General features: G+C 42.1%; 1 protein-coding gene across 3 annotated transcripts in view; it reads right to left on the bottom strand.

Annotated features, from left to right (window-relative positions):
• Positions 1-20,643, bottom strand: part of LOC105463522 (platelet derived growth factor receptor alpha) — a 64,964-nt gene that overhangs the window by 37,213 nt on the left and 7,108 nt on the right. For all 3 annotated transcript variants that reach the window (XM_011710668.3, XM_011710669.3, XM_071093364.1), the window contains exons 2-3: positions 3,218-3,278; positions 294-611 (exon numbers count right to left, since the gene is read on the bottom strand). In XM_011710668.3, the coding sequence (XP_011708970.1) occupies positions 294-611; positions 3,218-3,266 (367 nt within the window). In that variant the 5' untranslated portion in view covers positions 3,267-3,278. The remainder of the gene's footprint in view (positions 1-293; positions 612-3,217; positions 3,279-20,643) is intronic.

Genomic DNA, 20,643 nt, shown 5'->3' with positions numbered 1-20,643 from the left:
GCAACTTGAATGAACTGAATAGAGATGAGTATATTTCAGATTGTTTATACAGTACCAATACAGGACATGTCATAACAAAGATGACTTTCCAAACTTAATACAGCTCTGAAATGCTAACAATGAATATTTCTTGATAATATTACACATGATTTTTATTTCTGTGTGTTCGCTTACATCTTTCAAACTTCCTGCAATAAATATTAATTATTTATATATATGTTTAAAACCTTAGTACATTTAACAGGAAAGACAGGAAGAGAAGAAGCTCGGTCCTGGGGACCCATCCCACTCACCTGGCACATAGATGTAAATGTGCCTGCCTTCAAGCTCATTCTCTTCTGTCTGAGTGTGGTTGTAATAGCAAGTGTACAGCCCTGTGTGGGCCGCCGAGGCACTGCTCACTTCCAAGACTGTCACAAAAAGGCCACTGTTGTTTTCTTCATTTCTGATTTCCACATCAGAGTTCTCTTCTTCAGACATGGGGTACTGCCAGCTCACTTCACTCTCCCCAAAGCATCTCAGAGAAAAGGATGAATTCAGCTGCACAACCTTTTCATTTTCATTTGGAAGGATAGAGGGTAACGAAAGCTGGCAGAGGATTAGGCTCAGCCCTGCAAAAGGAAACACACTCTGAATAGGATGCAACCAGAAAGGACGGTCTCATCCCGAGAACCGAGAGAAGCAACAGTAGCAGCTTAGATGAACAATGACCATTTCTACACAAAAATCCGTTAGCCTGGATGCCCATGAAAGGTCCCCCATTATAACAGCCACTGCATCTGCTGAGAGCAGCAAATGTTCCAGATAGCTCCACCAAGCCCCACTAGATTCACTCCTCCAAACACTCAAATGGACAGAGGATGTCTGATTCCAATTCCATATTTCAGACTCTTATGTGTAACCATAAAATATCCCAAGATGGCACAGGCTCAGGCACATATGGGTTCTTTATGGTTCACAGTCACTGCAGAGGTTTCCCTTAGTTAAAATGAGATGAGGCTGGGGTGCAGCAGCTCATGTCTGTAATCCCTGCACTTTGGGAGGTGGAAGTGGGAGGATCGCTTGAGTTCAGGAGTTTGAGACCAGCCTGGGCAACATAGTGAGACCTGGTCTCCACAAAAAATAAAAAATAAAAAAATTAGGCCGGGCGCGGTGGCTCAAGCCTGTAATCCCAGCACTTTGGGAGGCCGAGACGGGCGGATCACGAGGTCAGGAGATCGAGACCATCCTGGCTAACACGGTGAAACCCCGTCTCTACTAAAAATACAAGAAAATTAGCCGGGCGAGGCGGCGGGCGCCTGTAGTCCCAGCTACTCGGGAGGCTGAGGCAGGAGAATGGCGTGAACCCGGGAGGCGGAGCTTGCAGTGAGCCAAGATCGCGCCACTGCACTCCAGCCTGGGGCACAGAGCAAGACTCCGTCTCAAAAAAAAAAATTAATTAAAAAAAATAAAAAAATAAAAAAATAAAAAAATTAGCCAGGTGTGCTGGTGCACACCTGTAGTCCCAGCTACTCCAGAGGCTGAGGTAAGAGGATCACTGGAGCCCAGGAGATTGAGGCTGCAATGAGCCTCTGCACTCCAGCCTGGGCAATAGAGCAAGAGACCTTGTCTCAAAAAAACAAAACAAAACAAAACACATGGAATGAGAACAGAGGCAAGGATATGGACTGAACAAAACACAAAGCACATCTGTGCTCAAGAATTCCACATTTTCCATTTCTTATAGCCCTTGGGCATGCTGTCTCTCCCTCATGACTTCCAGGGCCAAAGCAGGATGATGTGGATTTATTTATTTGTTTATATATTTATTTGTTTTTATGAGATGGAGTCTTGCTCTGTCACCCAGGCTGGAGTGCAGTGGTGCCAGATGATATGGATTTTAATTCACAATTAGTAAGTAAAACCCGAGTGAAAACTCTCAGTTCATCTTTGAACCTCAAATTTCAGTCTCGCTTATTTAGACTGAAACTGAACTTACTCCTTTTGAAATAGAGTAAATGTGATATAGCAAAGGAATTGAAGGTTTGCGGTCATTCTGGATAACGTCCTGCAGTTTTCTACTTCTTTTCACTCTTTTGGACTGTGTATGCAGAGTACAGATAATAAACCCATGGAGCACAGAACTTAGAAAACAAGAAACCCAAGACTGATAGAAGAGATATATTGACTTAATTATTAATTAATGATTTGTAATCTCCCTTGGAGCCTGATGTGAGACTCCCACCCAACTTCAATATATGACCACCATAATTCCTGAAGCTTGTTAAGGTAGGATTTGTAAGCACATCTGGATCACCTGTTACTCTGTAGATGGGGTATACTTAGTGGAGCTTACATCTGTTAAATCTCTGGTCTTGCTCAATTCTACCATATCCAAATGAGTAAGACAAAGACACTAACGGGCTGAGCTAACTCCTCAGAATAGAAGAGCACTGGTTCCATGGCAAACATCTGCAGTGCATAAATATCTGGAGGAAAACTAAGAAAGTCCAGTACATCAACAAATTACCCCAATGGCATCCTTTTGGTGGGAAAGTTTTTAAGATTTTCCAAGAACCAAACATTTATCTATCAATTTGATTCCTAGAGAAGATAAAGGTGACTCTGAGATTTGGAAGCAATGTAAGCATCTTTCATCAGGAGAGTTATGATTTAAGACAGGTATGATTTCTTGGGCAAGAATTTTCTATTATTTATTTTCTTTAAACATTTTTTTAAATGAGGTCTTGCTATGGTGCCCAGGCTGGAGTGTGGTGGCTAGTCACAGGCATAATCACAGTGCACTGCAACCTGGAACTCCTTGCCTTAAGGGATCCTCCCACCTCGGCTGCTCAAGGAGCTGGGACAACAGATGTGCTGCCTCCCACAGTTGACCATTCCTGAATTTATCTAATCTAGCTCTAATAGAAGACTTGTCCTAGGAAAAGGAAGAGAGTAGTAAGTAAATTTAGACATTATTACTAACAACATTTCAATGCCAACATTATATATATTACTAAAACTGCCACTAGAGAGCATTCCTTTTGAAATGGAGTAAGTGCAATACAGCAAAGGGAACTGAAGGTTTGTGGTCATTCTGGATAACGTCCTGTAGTTTTCTATTTCATTTCATTCTTTTGGACTGTGCATGTGGAGTACTGGTAATAAACCCATGGAGCACAAAGCTTAGAAAACAAGACACCCAAACAAGGAACTCAGAGAGGACTGGGCTCCGTACCTGTGAGAAGACAGCCTAAGACCAGGAACGCCGGATGGGAAGTCCCCATAGCTCTGGGAAACTGGAAAAGTCAAAAGTCAACAGAAACAGCATTAGCAAATAGAAATAATCCTGGAGCCTAGTTCTCTTTGTGTTTTGCACAATAGAAAATACTAACAGCATCATTTTAGTCAAACATGTCCCAGGTTAAAATTCAAGGTTCAAACAGTAAGACACCTGAAAGATGAAAGAATCAATGGAGCCCCAAGATCATGGCGGGAGCTGCCTAAAGCCAAAACCTTCTGTGATTGCATGCAGCTTTCAAGGGTCCTTTCAACCTTTATATCAAGAATTAGAACAACAAAGAAATAAATACATATATATATATATTTTCTCAGTTTCCAAACTAGAGCTGATTTTCACGTTTCGATTAATAAAGAGGTAACACCCTCTACAACTTTTAGAAAAGTTACTTGGGTTGGAGTAAATACCTTAATATTTAAGTGCCATTTTGACCTAGAATTTCTGAAACTTTCAACAATGGAGGTCATTTACAAGAGGCCTTTGTGATACTGAGGCACATACCAGGCTCAGACCTGGGCACCCAGCCCGGGTTCTCGCAGGAACCCTCGGAGAACCTGCTGGATCCCAAGCCAGGCTAAACAGGGCATGGAAAACCAGGTACAGGCATGAAAGGAGGAGGAATACAGAAAGTGAAGAAGGGAGAGAAAGTGGGAGAGATAAGTGTGACTAAATTCCTGTGCAGGGGGTAGGAGGGATGCAGTAGACTCTAGGATAAAATTAACAGGAGGCTGATCATTCATTTTCATGTTAAGGTAAAAGCACCTGTGCAAACCAAGTTCAAGAACTTTCTAATTTTCTACAGCCAAATCTGGGAATGAAGAAGTAGAGAAAGGATGGAAATTGACCGTCCATAAGACACAAATAAGGCAAAAAGTGGGAAAGAAGAAAGGAGGGAAGGGAAAAGAAAATTAAAAGAGAGAAAGAAATTAAAAGGGGGCCCCCGCTGCCCTACGGTAAAACCACTGTAAGGGACTATTCTGGCACACTGTGAAAAGACCTCTCTTCTTTCTCTCTTCCCCATTCACTTTATTTTATCTCCCCCGTCATTTCTCCTTTGAAGTCACTGGTAGTGGTCACTGGTGAAGTCAGTGAGAAGGAACTGTGAATGAACTTGTAGGGGCTGGGGCCAGTAAGTTCTTGACTGAAGAAGCCACAGTAAGGGTCCTGGGCAGAGCCCCTAGTTTTAACATAGCCCCCCGAAAATCACCACGTTAGTCTTGGCCTGGGATGTACTGGATCCCTAAGTTGCTCCTAAAGTCACAGGGTGAATCCCAAAATTGAAGATCCCCGTGGGAGGCCACATGGGTTCTTGGCTTTACCCAGGAAGGAATTCAAGCAAATTTATTACGAAAGTAAAGGAATCAAAAAGGGTGGCTACTCCATAGGCAGAGCAGCCACACGAGCTGCTTAACTGAGTATACTTATGGTTATTTCTTGATTTTATGCTAAACAAAGGGTGCATTATTCATGAGTTTTCCCAGAAACAGGGAGGAAATTCCCAGAACTGAAGGTTCCTTCCTTTTTCCACCATATATGGTAACTTCCTGTCATTGATATGACATTTGCAAACTGTCATGGTGCTGATGGTATCTTTTAACATGCTAATGCATTATAATTAGCATATAATGGGTAGTGAGGATGACCAGAGGTCACCTTCATCGCCATCTTGGTTTTGGTGGGTTTGGGCTTCCTTCTTCATTGCATCCTGGGTTTTGGGGGTTTTTTAATTTATTTATGAAACAGGGTCTTGCACTGTTGTCCAGGCTGGAGTGTACTGGCACAATCATAGCTCATTTGTATCCTTGAACTCTTGGGCTCAAGCAATCCTCCCACCTGAGTTGACCCCTACGCCCAGCCCAAGAGCTGGGACTACAGGCCTGCACCACCACACTCAGCTCATTTTTAAAAAATTATTTGTAGAGATGAGGTCTCACTATGTTGTCCAGGCTGGTCTTGAACTCCTAGGCTTAAGCAATCCTCCTGCCTTGGCCTCCCAAAGTACTGGGATTACAGGCATAAGCCACCACACCTGGCCCACATCCTGGGGTCTTTATGACTTGTATCTTGTGAAACCACCACACCCGGCTCATTTTTAAAAAATTACTTGTAAGGAAAAGTGCTTGAACCAGGGAGGCAGAGGCTGCAGTGAGCGGAGATTGTGCCATTGCACTCCAGTCTGGGCGACAGACTGAGACTCCATCTCACAAAAAAAAAAAAATTATTTGTAGAGGCTGGGCATGGTGGCTCATGCCTGTAATCCCAGCACTTTGGGAGGCCAAGGCAGGCAGATCACCTGAGGTGAGTTCAAGACCAGCCTGGCCAACATGGTGAAACCCCATCTCTACTAAAAATACAAAAAAATTAGCCGGGTGTGGTGGTGTGCGCCTGTAATTCCAGCTACTCAGGAGGCTGAGACAGGAGAATTGCTTGAACCCACGAAGTGGAGGTTGCAGTGAGCCAACATGCACTCCACCCTGGGTGACAGAGCAAGACTCCATTTCAAAAAATAAAAATTATTTGTAGAGATAAGGTCTCACTATGTTGCCCAGGCTGCTCTTGAACTCCTAGGATTAAGCAATCCTCCTGCTTTGGCCTCCCAAAGTACTGGCATTATAGGCATAAGGCACCACACCCAGCCTGCATCCTGGTCTTTATGACCTGTATCTTGTGAAACCATTCCTACCCACCTCCTATCTCATCTTGTGACTACGAATGCCTAACCTCCTGGGAATGCAGCCCAGAAGGCCTCATCCTCTTCTCACCTAGCCCATATTCAAGATGATGTCACTCTGGTTTGACCTCCTCTGATGCTAACTCATGCAATGGAGTGGGCCTAATGGGACTCAGTTTGTTCCATCACTGACTTTGGAAGCTAAAATACGTATACGTAATTACTGAATAAACTGTTTATTGTTGTTGTTGTTGTTGTTGTTTTGTTTTTTTTTTTTTTAAGACGGAGTATCACTCTGTCGCCCAGGTTGGAGTGCAGTGACAGGATCTCGACTCACTGCAAGCTCTGCCTCCCAGGTTCACGCCATCCTCCTGCCTCAACCTCCTGTTTTTTTTTGTTTTTTTTTGTTTTTTAAAAAAAAAGGAGGGCCAGGAGTGGTGGCTCACGCCTATAATCCCAGCACTTAGGAGGCCGAGGCGGGCAGATCACGAGGTCAAGAGCTCGAGACCATCCTGGCTAACACGGTGAAACCCTGTCTCTACTAAAAATATAAAAAATTAGCTGGGCGTGGTGGCGGGAGGCTGAGGCAGGAGAATGGCATGAACCCAGGAGGCATAGCTTGCAGTGAGCCGAGATGGCGCCACTGCACTCCAGTCTGGGCCACACAGCGAGACTCCGTCTCAAAAAAAAAAAAAAAAAAAGTAAAGGGGAGAAATTCAATGCTTTCATGTATTCCTGTATTTAGCCTGAGGTGGGTTTGGTTTGGTTAGACAGGATCCAGTACATAATAGCCTAATTTGGTGGTGCCTGATCGTGTATTTCGCTCTAAGGTGGCCTACATTGCAGGAATCAGAATCCCGCTTTATTGAATGCCACCAGGAAAATACAAGAGGAAGAAAACAGTGAAAGGTAGCAAGCTTCTAATGGGAAGGGGGGTGGAGTAGATAGAACAAAAAGAAACCATTATTTAATAAGCCAAAGTTTGCATGTGCATGCTGTGTTTGTGAAGAATAACCCCGTGGTTACTTAGAGTTGATTTTAAGAAGTGGCAGTTGAGGCTCAGAGAGGTTTTGCAAATGACCCAAGGTCACACAGCTGGTGTCAGAGCCAAAATTCTAATACAAGACCTGTCTGATGCAAAAGCTGCGTCCTCTCCACTTCACCATATGGTCTCTCTCAAGGGAAGGTCGGTGTTTTAGCCATGTCCCGCCCCCGTGCGTGTCCCTCCCCCACAACTTCCTAGGGCAAATTAGACATCCCTCCCTCCCATTTTCCTTCTCTGCACCTCATAGCAGGAGAAGCACAATTATAGTACTGTGAACCCAAATGCAATTCACACAATGCTGGCTGGCTGATCACTTCTGAGGAGCCTGGCTTGTGCCTGGGACGCAGGGCTTTCACACTGCTGCGGTGGCAGCCCCAGAGCCAGGCTGGCCAGCCTGATTTACCACAATTAGCAGTAACGCTTGTGTGCTTGTACATGAAAATATCAGCCTCCCACTGACAATCCACTCAGCAAACTTCAGAGGAGACCTCCAGAGCCAGCTTGATGTCGTGGGTTTTATCACATTTAGATCCCGTATTTCTTTGGCAAGTCTTGCCAATGATGCATCTTTAAAGCATTCTCAAGCTTAAAAGAAGGGCTCACTGCTTTTCCTGCAAAACTTCTGAGGAGTGTTTTTCCCCAGCCAGACCCCACCAGATTTCCTTGTGTGCATCCAGACACGGTGGACCCACTGCCAGGGAAGATTATTTACTGACATATAAAGTGGGCAATGAAAACAGGCCCTCTGAGCAAGCCATCGGGAGGCAAATACTTAGAATCAACATGTGTTTGCTGCTTAAGATCCCAAACTCCCTTCTCTGATAACGGTGGTTCCCTGGGTAGAAATCTAGACCTGTTTGTGAAGTTTCATGTCATTACTTATCTATAACTCAGACAGTTGACTCACGAATAATGGCAGTGCTTGCCCCACAAGGAGGTAATGAAGAAAAATGGGAAAGATGGGGACTTTCCTCACCTATCAGACCTGTAGTGAGGCTCTCTGGGAGTGAGTCTTGCTGTTCCTGCCACTTTTTCTACTCTAAATGCTCATTCTTAATTAGTAACTGCTATTCCGGAGCTCACCTAAAAGTCAGGTGCACAAATATAAGTAATTGAAGCTACAAATTCTGCGAAACATGGCACTATAACAATCAGTGAGAATAGGCCAGGTGCAATGGCTCACTCCTGTAATTCCAGCACTTTGGGAGGCCAAGGTAGGTGAATCACTTGAGATCAGGAGTTCAAGACCAGCCTGGCCAACATGGTGAAACCCCGTCTCTACTAAAAATACAAACATTAGCCAGGCGTGGTGGCACACTCCTGTAGTCCCAGCTACTGGAAAGGCTGCGGCATGAGAATCACTTGAACCCAGGAGGCAGAGGTTGCAGTGAGCCAAGATCACACCACTGCACTCCAGCCTGGGCGACAGAGCAAGACTCCATCGAAAAAAGAGAGAGAGGAAAAAAAGAAGAATCAGAGATAACAACCCCTTTACAGGAAAGAACAATGGATTTCATCTAAATCTTTTCTTCAATCATAATTACTTCTCTCACGCCAACTACGTGTTGAACTTCGGCCCCCATCTTCAATAATCACAGCTCAAAAAGCATTTGCCATAACTTAGAGAAGCAAACTGAGAAAGAGATCCCTGCCCTGTTGACTCAGGCAGGTGACTTGTGCTTTTCCCCCATCCTCTTGGCCTTCTTATGCTTTCTCTCAGAAGAAAGGATGGAAATCACATTGGACTAGCCACTGATCCCAAATCTGACACCCTGTCCAACTCTCTGAACCTCAGTCTCTTCTTCTAGGAAGCACAACTAGTAAGGCCTGACTGGTTGCTTGCGCTGTGGCATTACTGTAAGGACTAAAGTACGGAGTTTAATGTAAAGTGCTTTGGTTTTCACTACTTCTTCTGCAGACTCCCAAGATATTTTAGATCAGCTCCTTCAACTTCTCCTTAACTAAGAAAGTGACAGATGCCCCAGAAGCCATATGACTTACCCTGCACTTCCTACCTCCTGGAGACATGGATCTGAACTGTGATTCAGCCCACATCAGCAGTCCACTCCCATGACCCTGTTACCTCCAGCCTGGTGTGGCTATAAAGACCATTCAAAGATAAGCCAATATAAACAGTCACAGAAACAGAGAAACAAATGCTTTGGCAGCTACTATCCTTTCTCTTTAACAGGGTGCCATCTCCTGCCCTTAAAACAGAAGTAAAGAGCCATTGGGCATGACTCTATAACCAAAGGCAATGTGCAAAGGTAGTATAAACAGACAGCAGGCGATGCAAGGCTCCATTTCCAGAAGGACTAAGAGCAAGACATTCTTCTCCTAAAGCCAGAGAGCTTGCTTCTCAATCACCAATTGCACAGTGCATCCCATTGCAGAACCACTGAATATTTAATTTCACCCCACCCTCACATGATTAAAGATCACAGAAGACTCTCTTACAGTCCCAAAAGTCACTGGTGACTTCAAGATTCAGATTTCCAAGACTCAGTTAATTTCAGCTCTCCTAAGTTAATTCTAACTGTGAAAATTACACATCTTCTTTTTTCTCTGCAGCAAATGTTCTACTCAGTCTCCTAACTGCAGCCCAGGCAACCCAAGTGCAGGTTTACACTGATGGAAACTTCTCCCTGTTTTCCAGCAGAGGGTGTGTTTACCAGGATCTCTGCACCCTACCAGAGCCTGTTGTCAGTATAGTGAGGGCAAATCATAACTCTGAGTTCTGACAAAAGTGAAATCTGGAAGATTAATAAGTGTTCAATTTAAGAAAATGTTAAGTAAGTTTATCCTGCATTCCCACACAAAGAGGACAACAGCAATATATTCCACAACAGTAAAGCAAAATCAGCACAATTATCCCAAGTAAACTAAATAAGAAGGCTTTCCATGAACTGGGTAATTGTTAAAAGCAAGCTGATATGTGGTCACTAGCCAATTCCAATACATGCCTAGAATTAGAATACTGATCCAGATCTTTACATTAGCCATCCCTCTTATTTCTTCTGAGCAACAGCCATACATCACTGGTTGATTCTCAGGAATAAGCAGGGTCTGTCTAAATTGCAGAAGAAACTCAAAAACAACAGATGAGACTAGAATCTAATAACTGGTGTATCACAGTTTTTGAAACAACGTCTCTCTCTAGCTTCCATTTTTACCAAAGACAAATCACAGTGGGACCAATTTGTTTGCCATAAAGTTTTAATCTTATTATATTTGGCCTGATTATTTATATAAAGTGCAGCAAAAATAATTATTTGCCACATAGGCTCTTTTTAAAATTGGTTTTGATGGAACTTTAATTTATAAAGAATCTCAAATTAGGCTTCTTAAAGCCTTGAGTCAGCCACAGATTTATCTGTGCCTGAAAATGTCTGTATAAGTTGGGTGTATTCCTTTCTTCTTGATGTCCCAAGATAACTTGGGGCTCCTGGGCCTGTCAGAAAGTGACATTTTCACTTACCACAGGTCAGGAACCCCATACAGAGACTGCATAGACAAGGAATGAGGTCAGTTTTCCCAAGTAGCTTTCATTGGCTCTGTAAGTCAACTTTGATCCTTTAAAGCAGTCTGTTTGTATCTGAAAGCACACCATTCTAGTCAAAGCCTTCAAAAAATAAGCAGTTTCTTTAATTGTGTCCTGTTACAAAAGAAAAGATTCTTACTGCACTTATGTAAATAACTGTATTGATATTAGTTAAGAATACTCCCAAATAGTTTTTCAAATTCTGGAGAAATCAGGTAAAAAGAAAGACATGCTCCAAATTTTGTCTACAGTAATATACTTTATTCAATTGTTAAAAGTAGTTAATACTTTCCAAAGGAAAAGTGTTCTTGACTCTGAAAACCAAAACAGAAAGGATCAGCAATGTTTTAAGCAAAAAGTCATAAAAAGATTGTTTTGATCTTTTATTAATTTAGTCCATGCTATTAACTCTTGTTTTGCCTGATATTGGGCCACATTCCTTATGAATATGTTAAGTTTCTATGAGAATCCTGGAAGTTTTTTGTGTTTTCTTTTCTATTTCAATGGCACAATTTTCTTTTTCTTTTTCTTTTTTTTTTCCCCACTGAGATGGAGTTTCCCTCTTGTTGCCCAGGCTGGAGTGCAATGGTGCGATCTTGGCTCACTGCAACCTCTGCCTCCCAGGTTCAAGCGATTCTCCTGCCTCAGCCTCCCAAGTAACTGGGATTGCAGGTGCATGACACCATGCCTGGCTGACTTTTGTATTTTCAGTAGAGATGGCAGTTCACCATGCTGGCCAGGCTGGTCTCGAACTCCTGACCTCAAGTGATCTACCTGCCTTGGCCTCCCAAAGTTCTGGGATTACAGGTGTGAGCCACCATGCCCAGCCAATGGCACAATTTTCAAAGTTATCAGAGGCTTGAATTTTAGAGTACCCATCAGAGTCCTATAGCTGATTATAAACCACCTTTTGAAAAGGATTAAAAACAAGACAACAATTGTCTGTGGGTGACAAAAGTCTTAGGACAGCCAATTAAATATGCAATTGACAAAGAAATTTGGTTACCTCTGTAGCACACAATAATGTAACATAAGAACTATAATTATAACTGATAATGTACACTAAGTCATATCAGAATTATAGGAGTTTTGCATAATTTTGGAACACATACCAATTTATATAAGTATAGCCCAAAGAAAGCCAAATAGTATTTTATATTTGACAGTGCTTCTTGTATGATTTTAATACACCAAATAAGCCAAATATGTCACTTTTGGATTTTAGGGGACCTGATATCTAAAAAGACTAATCAGATCAGAAAAAGACTTACTTTAGAATTTCATTTTGGAACGTTCATCAAATATAAAAGGTTTAAACAGTTGATATTACAAAATAGAATCCCAGGTTACCATAAAGCATTTATTTAACCAAAATGATAACTCAAAGAGTTCAAAAAGGTAAAAACGTTTACTCATTGATATAGGGCAGACTTGGGTTTCCAAATGATCTGTCACATTTTTTCACCCTTAGTTTTCCTATAGTTTATTTAAAAATCAAACAAAAATCTTTCATTATCTTGTAATATTACATGAAAATCTTATTCAAGAGAGAAAGCCAAATTTCACCTTTGCATTAGTGTACTGTTAATATTAAACCCAATTCTTAATAAAACTTTATAGACAAATCTTCCCAATCTTAATCAGTTTGACCATAAGGTAAGATTCTCATAAACCTTTTATAACCCTTTACAATTTTCTGTTACAGAGCAGATCAGTGCTCTAGAAAACTCTGCCGTGCTTTTTAATCCTAATGTTTAACTTACAAAAATAATAATAATAATATCCCTTTAACTTTAGCCAATGTTTACACACAGAATTTCTTTTACAATGTTAATCTTTCATATACCTTTCACAACTTGCTCATACTTCAGCTTTTTCCTATTCAACTTAAAACAATCCTTTAATCCACTAAAGTAAGCAAAACAAAAACAAAAACAAAACAGAAACAAAACTGTACTCCCATGCCTTCCTATAATCTTTTACCAAAAACACATTTTACTTTCCTTACATATCTTGTATATAAAACTGTTTCTCTGGTAATCTCAGGTACATATGTTACAGTGCTAACTCTTAGTAACTTTTATTTTTGATTAAAAACCTGACATGGTTAACTCCCCATGTCCCCAGGCCTTACCTAGCATCTAATGTTCCAAAGCAGGTAAATTGAACAATTACCAAAACTCCGAGAAGCAGTTTATGTTGTTTAGTAGAAAACAGTATCAAACCTGCCTAATTTAGACCACATGTCGAAATTTTGAAGACATTTTTTATTTTATCAATGATCTTTAACACTATCTTTATTTCCCAAAGATTACTAAAGTCACTTGAACTCAAAGGCTTTAAAGTTGCCATTTTTCTGACAATATATTTGATTTAAGCACTTATTTTTCTTTAAACCAATGAATTAGAGCTCTTTTATATAAATATCACACACAGAACACATTTAAATACACAGAACACATATAAATATCCAGTAGTTGTAGGATTTTTTTTTCATTTGTCAGTTTTTAAGTTTTTCCTTCAAGCATGCAGCTTCTAGGTCCAAATAAGGAGGCACAGCTGGAAGGCCAAACAGATCTCCAAAAATCAAGAATCCCATATTTATACCAAATACTGGATCCCCCAAAATGGAACACTATGCGACCAGACAGTGCAATGCTTTCACCAAGCATTTCACTGCAAGGATGTTCCCCAAAGGCTGGTGGCCAACCTAAAGCAAATCAGCCCACCCTCCATTCACAGGTGGATGCCCAAGAGCATGCTTTTTTTTCATTTAAATGTGAAAAGAAGTAAGTATTGGCCTGTAGTAATAACCACTCATGTAAGTAACTGCCATCCCTAAAAGTATACATCCTACCTAGGTAATACACACCAATGCTAAAGGTTCTCTCACAATGCAAAGTAATTTCTGATGCCCCCAAAAGTCACAAAGGTCAGGTAATGTGAGGTAAAACAGAGCAGAGCCTTGGATTCTGAGGGGTCTTGTCTGCTTACAGTTCTGGGGGTTCCATGAAGAAAACAGAGGTTTCTCCCAAAATGAGGTCTGTGACACCTTCTGTTTCCTCCCAAGGAGTCCCAGGCTGTCAGAAATTATCTTAGGTCCTCTAATATGGGCATTAAAGGGGGCAAAAAGACAGAATGGAGAAATAATTCAGACCACTGAGAAGAAAAACAAATAACAAACATACAAAAAAAACTTTCTCTTAAAAAAATAAGATCCAAGAAGAAAAAAATCATAAAGCTCTTTTAAATATATATATACACACACATATATGTGTGTGTATATATATATGAATATGGAATATCCATTTTTAATTAAGCTGACTTTTAATTATAGAGGTCCTTTTAAAAAATCCTTTTAAATCCCTTAATACCACACTCTAGCCAGGACAAATAGCCAACATCTCTGGCTTTTCAGCCTTTTTTTAAAGGTATTTTCCCCAGTGAAACCAACAGGCCTTAACCAAGGTTATAACTTAACCATGGACACAAGAGGTGTCTCCAAAAAGATGACAAGCAATTTTTACAAGACCCAGCATTACCCCTAAGGTAGCTCACAGAAAAAAAAAAAATTCAAATGAAAAAATCAGAAGCTGTCAGTGCAGACAAAAAGAATAAATGACAAAAGTCCCAGAAGTAGCAAACTGGAAACCTCTCATTCCCTAAGCCAGGAACTGAACCCAGGCCACCACCATGAAAGAACAAAGGCTTAGCTATTGAGCCACAGCCTGAAACAAGCACTGTATTGCTTTTCGTAAAAGGAGTCTAGGGAAGTCAGTTTTGAGCTTACAAAGGATATACTTTTTGAAGGGAAAAGGAACAGATATAAATCTGAGAGGCCTTCAAAGGAAACAGATTCTAGAATTAAAAGTCAGTATTTCTTGCAATCTTACTGAAAGCCAACCAATACTTTAAGACAAACTTGTTTTAACATAGGGCACCAAAATTTAGATAGACTATTATAAATAAATTTCCTGGCTGGGCATATGAGTTGGCTCACGCCTGTAATCCCAGCACTTTGGGAGGCCGAGGTGGGTGGATCACTTGAGGTCAGGAGTTCAAGACCAGCCTGACCAACATGATGAAACCCCATCTCTACTGAAAATACACAATTAGCCAAGCATGGTGGTGCATGCCTGTAATCCTGGCTACTCAGGAGGCTGAGACAGGAGAATCACTTGAATCCAGAAGGCAGAGGTTGCAGTGAACCAAGATCATGCCATTGCATCCAGCATGGGCAACAAGAGCAAAACTTCTTCTCAAAATTAATTAATTAATTAATTAATTTCCTTTCAGTTATGGCTAATTATGTCTAAATTTTAATTAATTCTCTTTTATAAACTTTACCGTGACTTACACAGGTCATCTACAACATGCTTGGACTTTCTGATTTGTCCTATATTTCCTTCTTCTCTAAACAATCAGTCATTCTACCTTAGGACAAGAATTTATCATATAAGATCCTTTCTCATAAAATTTATTTATAACCTTCCTGACCAAAATACATCTTCATATTCATAACTCTCCTCACATCTCTCTCCACTACTTATTGTTTTTTATTTCTTTCTACTTGTTTTTATTTTCTTTCTAAACTCGTATTTTAAACCCCACATATAAATGACATCTGAATTGGCCAAAAAGAATTTATTTTCGCTAAGAGCATATCTTCTTTGGCACATTTATACAGAGTTATATATGAATTTTTAGTAACTCTAAATTTTAGCAAACTTAAGTTACATGAGCTTGAGAAATGCTTGGACTTATTTACTTTTTTTATGAGCACTCTTTAATTTATAAGCCAATTTGGTACCCTGTAGACACAATATATAACAAAATAAATGTACATACACATAAACACATCTAGACATTTATATACACACATAAACATAGATCCAATAGCTTTTATCTTTCAGCTCTAGCCATAATGTAGAAACGCAAATGCACTATTTTATAAAAGATAGCTGGACCCAAATTATTTCCCTGACAAAACTGGGACTTATCCAAATAGCTAAACTTTGTTTGCTAATTTGAATTTGCTCCAATTGCCTAAAAGGCACCCTAGTGATGAGTCCTTTGGGACTCACCACTGTCCCTTTGTCTAACAAGGATCTCTACTAGACACAGAAGTTTTTCTAAGTGTAGGGAGAGTCCAATTATTTTCCCCTGCAAATTCCCACCTCCTGGAACAAAAAATTAAATGAAGTGACAATAAGAAAATGCTTTTACAGAAAATGATAATTTTAGAGTAGAAAACAAGAAAAGGCAAGACTAAGATTCCCCTTGGGTGGGACTCTAATCCACAATGCTAGAGGGGAATGCCACTGCCAAACACCCTGGAGCATCCAAATGCCACAAAACCTGGAGAATCAGCTAACAAGGGTCCCCACACCAAATGCCAAAAACCCCAGAGCATCTGGGGGATGGCCAGTAGTGAACCCCAAAAGTATGAGACCTAACATAACTGGAGCTACAGAACGATGACTCTGGTGTCCCAGGGTCAACACAACAGGAGAACTCTCACAAACAAGTGTCCTGCCTTAAACAATTGCCAAATAGCCAAGGCAAAGACAACAAACATGAAATAAGCATATCAGCCCGAAGAGCAGAGAAGTCAAACAGCCAGTCATTAGAAACTAAAGACAGGCCAGGTGTAGTGGCTCATGCCTATAATCCCAGTACTTTGAGAAGCTGAGGCAGGCAGATCGTTTGAGCCCAGGAGTTCAAGACCAGTCTGGGCAGCATGGCAAAACCCTGTCTCTACAAACAAAACCCACAAAATTTAGCCAGGTGTGGTGGTGCATGCCTTATAGTCCCAGCTACTCAGGAGCTGAGGTGGAAGGATCACTTGAGCCTGTGAGGTCCAGGCTGCAGTGAGCCATGATTATGCCACTGCACTCCAGCCTGGGCAATAGAGCAAGATGCTATCTCTAAAAATTAATTAATTAATTAATTAATTAATTTAAAAAAATTTTTTAAAAGAAACTAAAGATAAAAGGTCTCAGAGAAGGGATGACAAGGTGGGTTGCAAAAGATGTGACCAGCCAGGCATGCTCCCATCTGGGGCAACCAGACAACAGGAGGCCGCTATCAGGCTGCTAAGCCAGAGGCCTCACAGCCACTTTCTCATCTGTCCAAAATAAAGAACATTAGAAAGGACAAAGGAGCCAATTTGAAGGGAAAAAAATGTTAGCAAGCTGAATCTGGGCAAGGAGAGACTCACCCACTAGTGAAGCCCACACAATGCCAATCAGTCTTAATTTAAAGTCAATGGGAGGTCACCATTGTCCTGTCATTGGTCACCAGAAAAGATGTCATAGGGTGAACCTCAAAATTGGGGTTCGAGCTGGGAGGTCACAAAGGTTCTTGGCTTCATGCAGGAAGGAATTCAAGAGCAAGCCAAAGAGTAAAATAACAGCAAATATATTAAGAAAGTAAAGGAATAAAAAAGTGGCTACTCCATGGGCACAGCAACTGCATGGCTGCTTGAGTGAGTATACCTATAGTTATTTCTTGATTGTATGCTCAACAAGCAGTAGAAGACTCACGAGTTTTCCCTGAAAGGGGCAGCTAATTCCCAGGACTGAGGGTTCCTCCCCTTTTTAGACCGTACAGAGTATCTTTGGTCATTGCTATGGCATTTGTAAACGGCCATGGCACCGGTGGGAGTGTCTTTTAACATGGCAATGCATTATAATTAGTGTATAATAAGCAGTAGGGATGACCAGAGGTCACTTTCATCACCATCTTCGTTTTGGCGGGTTTTGGCCAGCTTCTTCACTGCATCCTGGTTTTGCTGGCTTATTTATTTATTTTTGAGACAGGGTATCATTCTATCACCCAGGCTGGAGTGCAGTGGCCTGATCTCAGCTCTCTGCAGCCTCCATCCTCCCACCTCAGTCTGCACCCCCAACCACCCCTCAGACCAGTAGCTGGGACTATAGGCCTGCACCATCATGCCCAGCTCATGTTTTTAAAATTATTGTTTGTAGAGACAAGGTCTCACTACGTTGTCCAGGCTCGTCTTGAAATCCTGGGCTTAAGCAATCTTCCTGCCTTGGCCTCCCAAAGTACTGGGATTACTGGAATGAGCCATCAGACCTGGCCTGCAACCTGTTTTATTACTGGGGTCTTTATGACCTGTATCTATCAACTCCTGTTCCAACTCCTATCTCTCCTGTGACTACAAATGCCTAACCTCCTGGGAATGCAGCCCAGCAGGTCTCATCCTCTTCTTACCTAGGCCCTATTCAAGATGAAGACACTCTGGTAAGAACTCCTCTGATGCTAACTCATACAATGGAGTGAGCCTAATGGGACTCAATGTGTTCCATCATTGACTTTGGAAGCTAAAATATATGTGCATGTGATTCCTGAGTAAACTAGTTTAAAAAAAGAGAGAGTAAGAGAGAAATTCAATGTATTCCTGTATTGCTGTGTTTATCCCTAGTTGAGTTTAGTTTGGTTGGAGAGGATCCAGAAGATAATAGCCTAAACAAAGTTTTTGGTGGTGCCTAATCATGCATTTCTCCTGTAAGGTGGCCTGCTTTGCAGAAATCAGATTTCTGCTTTATTGAATGCCACCAGGAAAATAAGAGAGGAAGAAAACACAGAGTAAAAGGTGGAAGGCTCCTAACAGGAAGGGGAGTGGGGTACGTAGAAAACAAAATAAGAGAATGAGAAACCATTATTTACTAAGCCAAAGTTTGCATGTACATGCTGTGTTTGTGAAGAATAACCCTTAGAGATTACTTAGAGTTGATTTTAAGAAGTGGCAGTTGAGGCTCAGAGAGGTTTTGCAAATGACCCAAAGTCACACAGCCAGTGACAGAGCCAGGATTCAAACACAAGGTCTGTGTGATACAAAGGCTATGCCCTCTCCACTTCACCATATGGTCTCTCTCAAGGGAAGGTCAGTGTTTTAGCCATATCCCACCCCTGTGTGCCGCCTGCCTGACTATTTCCTAGGGCAAATTACACTTCCTCCTTCCATTTTCCTCCTTTGCTCACCATAGCAAGAGAAACACAATTACAGTGCTGTGAACCCAAATGCAATTCACACAATGCTGACTGGCTGATGGCCTCTGAGGATGCTGACATGTGTCTGGGATGCAGGGCTTCCATACTGCTGCGGTGGCAGGCACAGTGGGCCCCAGAGCCAGGCTGACCAGCCTGATTTACCACAATTAGCAGTAACGCACGCTTGTGTGTTTGTACATGTAAATACCAGCCTCCCACTGACAATCCACTCAGCAAACTTCAAAGAAGGCCTCCAGAGCCAGCTTGATGTCTTTGGTTTTATCACATTTAGATCCCATATTTCTTTGGCAAGACTTGCCAAAGATGCATCTTTAAAGCATTCTTGAGCTTAAAAGAAGGGCTCACTGCTTTTCCTGTGCAAGCTCTAAGCAGTGCTTTGCCCTCGCCAGACACTCCCAGATTTCCTTCAGTGCCTCCAGATACAGTGGACCCTCTGCCAAGAAAGATTATTTACTGACATATAAAGTGGCCAATGAGGCCAGGCGTATTGGCTCACGCCTGTAATCCCAACACTTTGGAAGGCTGAGGCGGGCAGATCCCTTGAGGCCAGGAGTTCGAGACCATCCTGGCCAACAAGGTGAAATCCCATCTCTACTAAAAATTTAAAAAAAGGAGCCAGGCATGGAGGCAGGTACCTATAATGCCAGCTACTCAGGAGGCTGAGGCAGGAGAATGGCTTCAACCCAGTAGGCAGAGGTTGCAGTGAGCCAAGATCTTGCCACTGCACTCTAGCCTAGGTGACAGAGCAAGATTCCGTCTCAAAAAAAGTAGGCAATGGAAACAGGCCCTCTGAGCAAGCCATCAGGAAGCAAGAGAATAAACACGTTTGTTGCTTAAGATTCCAAACTCCAGGCCGGGCGCGGTGGCTCAAGCCTGTAATCCCAGCACTTTGGGAGGCCGAGACGGGCGAATCACGAGGTCAGGAGATCGAGACCATCCTGGCTAACACAATGAAACCCCGTCTCCACTAAAAATACAAAAAAATTAGCCGGGCGTGGTGGCGGCGCCTGTAGTCCCAGCTACTCGGGAGGCTGAGGCAGGAGAATGGCGGGAACCCGGGAGGCGGAGCTTGCAGTGAGCCGAGATCGCGCCACTGCACTCCAGCCTGGGCGACAGAGCGAGACTCCGCCTCAAAAAAAAAAAAAAAAAAAAAAGATTCCAAACTCCCTTCTCCAATAACAGTGGTTCCCTGGGTAGAAATCTAGGCCTGTTTGCGAAGTTTCTTTTTTTTCTTTTTTTTAGATAGAGTCTCGCACTGTCGCCTGGGCTGGAGTGCAGTGGCGTGATCTCAGCTCATTGCAACATCTGCCTCCCAAGTTCAAGCGATTCTCCTGTCTCAGCCTCCCGAGTAGCTGGTACTACAGGTGCCCACCACCATGGCCAGCTAATTTATTGTATTTTTAGTATAGACAGGGTTTCACCATGTTGGCCAGGCTGGTCTCGATGGCACCCTGTTAAAGAGAAAGGATACTAGCTGCAAAAGCATTTTTCTCTGTTTCTGTGACTGTAATGTTGGTCTTCTTTCACCAGATGTCTGCTCTCCTTTCACCAGATATTTAACCACGGGAGAATAAAATGACATATCCTTTTGAATGTCAGCATACGAGTGTGACTCCTAATGGCACAACCTTAGGAGTAGCAGTAGCAGTTTGAGCTTTCGGCTTGAGGTCACCAAGACCCTGACATAGGTGTCCTCACTCAGAAACGAGAACACCAATACCCCCCACTACCTTCCTCACAGGCCTGCTCTGATAATATGTTCACTATGTAAATGCAAATCATTAACAATTCACCCGCCTCGGCTTCCCAAAGTGCGGGGATTACAGGCGTGAGCCACTGTGCTCAGCGTGTTTGTGAAGTTTCATGTCATTACTTATCTATAACTCAGACAGGTGACTCACGAATAATGGCAGTGCTTGCCCCACAGGGAGGTAATGAAGAAAAATGGGAAAAATGGGGACTTTCCTCACCTATCAGACCTGTAGTGAGGCTCTCTGGGAGTGAATCTGGCTGTTCCTGCCACTTTTTCTACTCTAAATGCTCGTCCTTAATTAGTAACTGCTATTCCA

Source organism: Macaca nemestrina, chromosome 3, assembly GCF_043159975.1.
Source record: "Macaca nemestrina isolate mMacNem1 chromosome 3, mMacNem.hap1, whole genome shotgun sequence".
In the NCBI taxonomy this organism is placed as follows: Eukaryota; Metazoa; Chordata; class Mammalia; order Primates; family Cercopithecidae; genus Macaca; species Macaca nemestrina.
The sequence above is the reverse complement of the archived record's forward strand: the minus strand, read 5'-3'. Positions and strand labels throughout refer to the sequence as shown.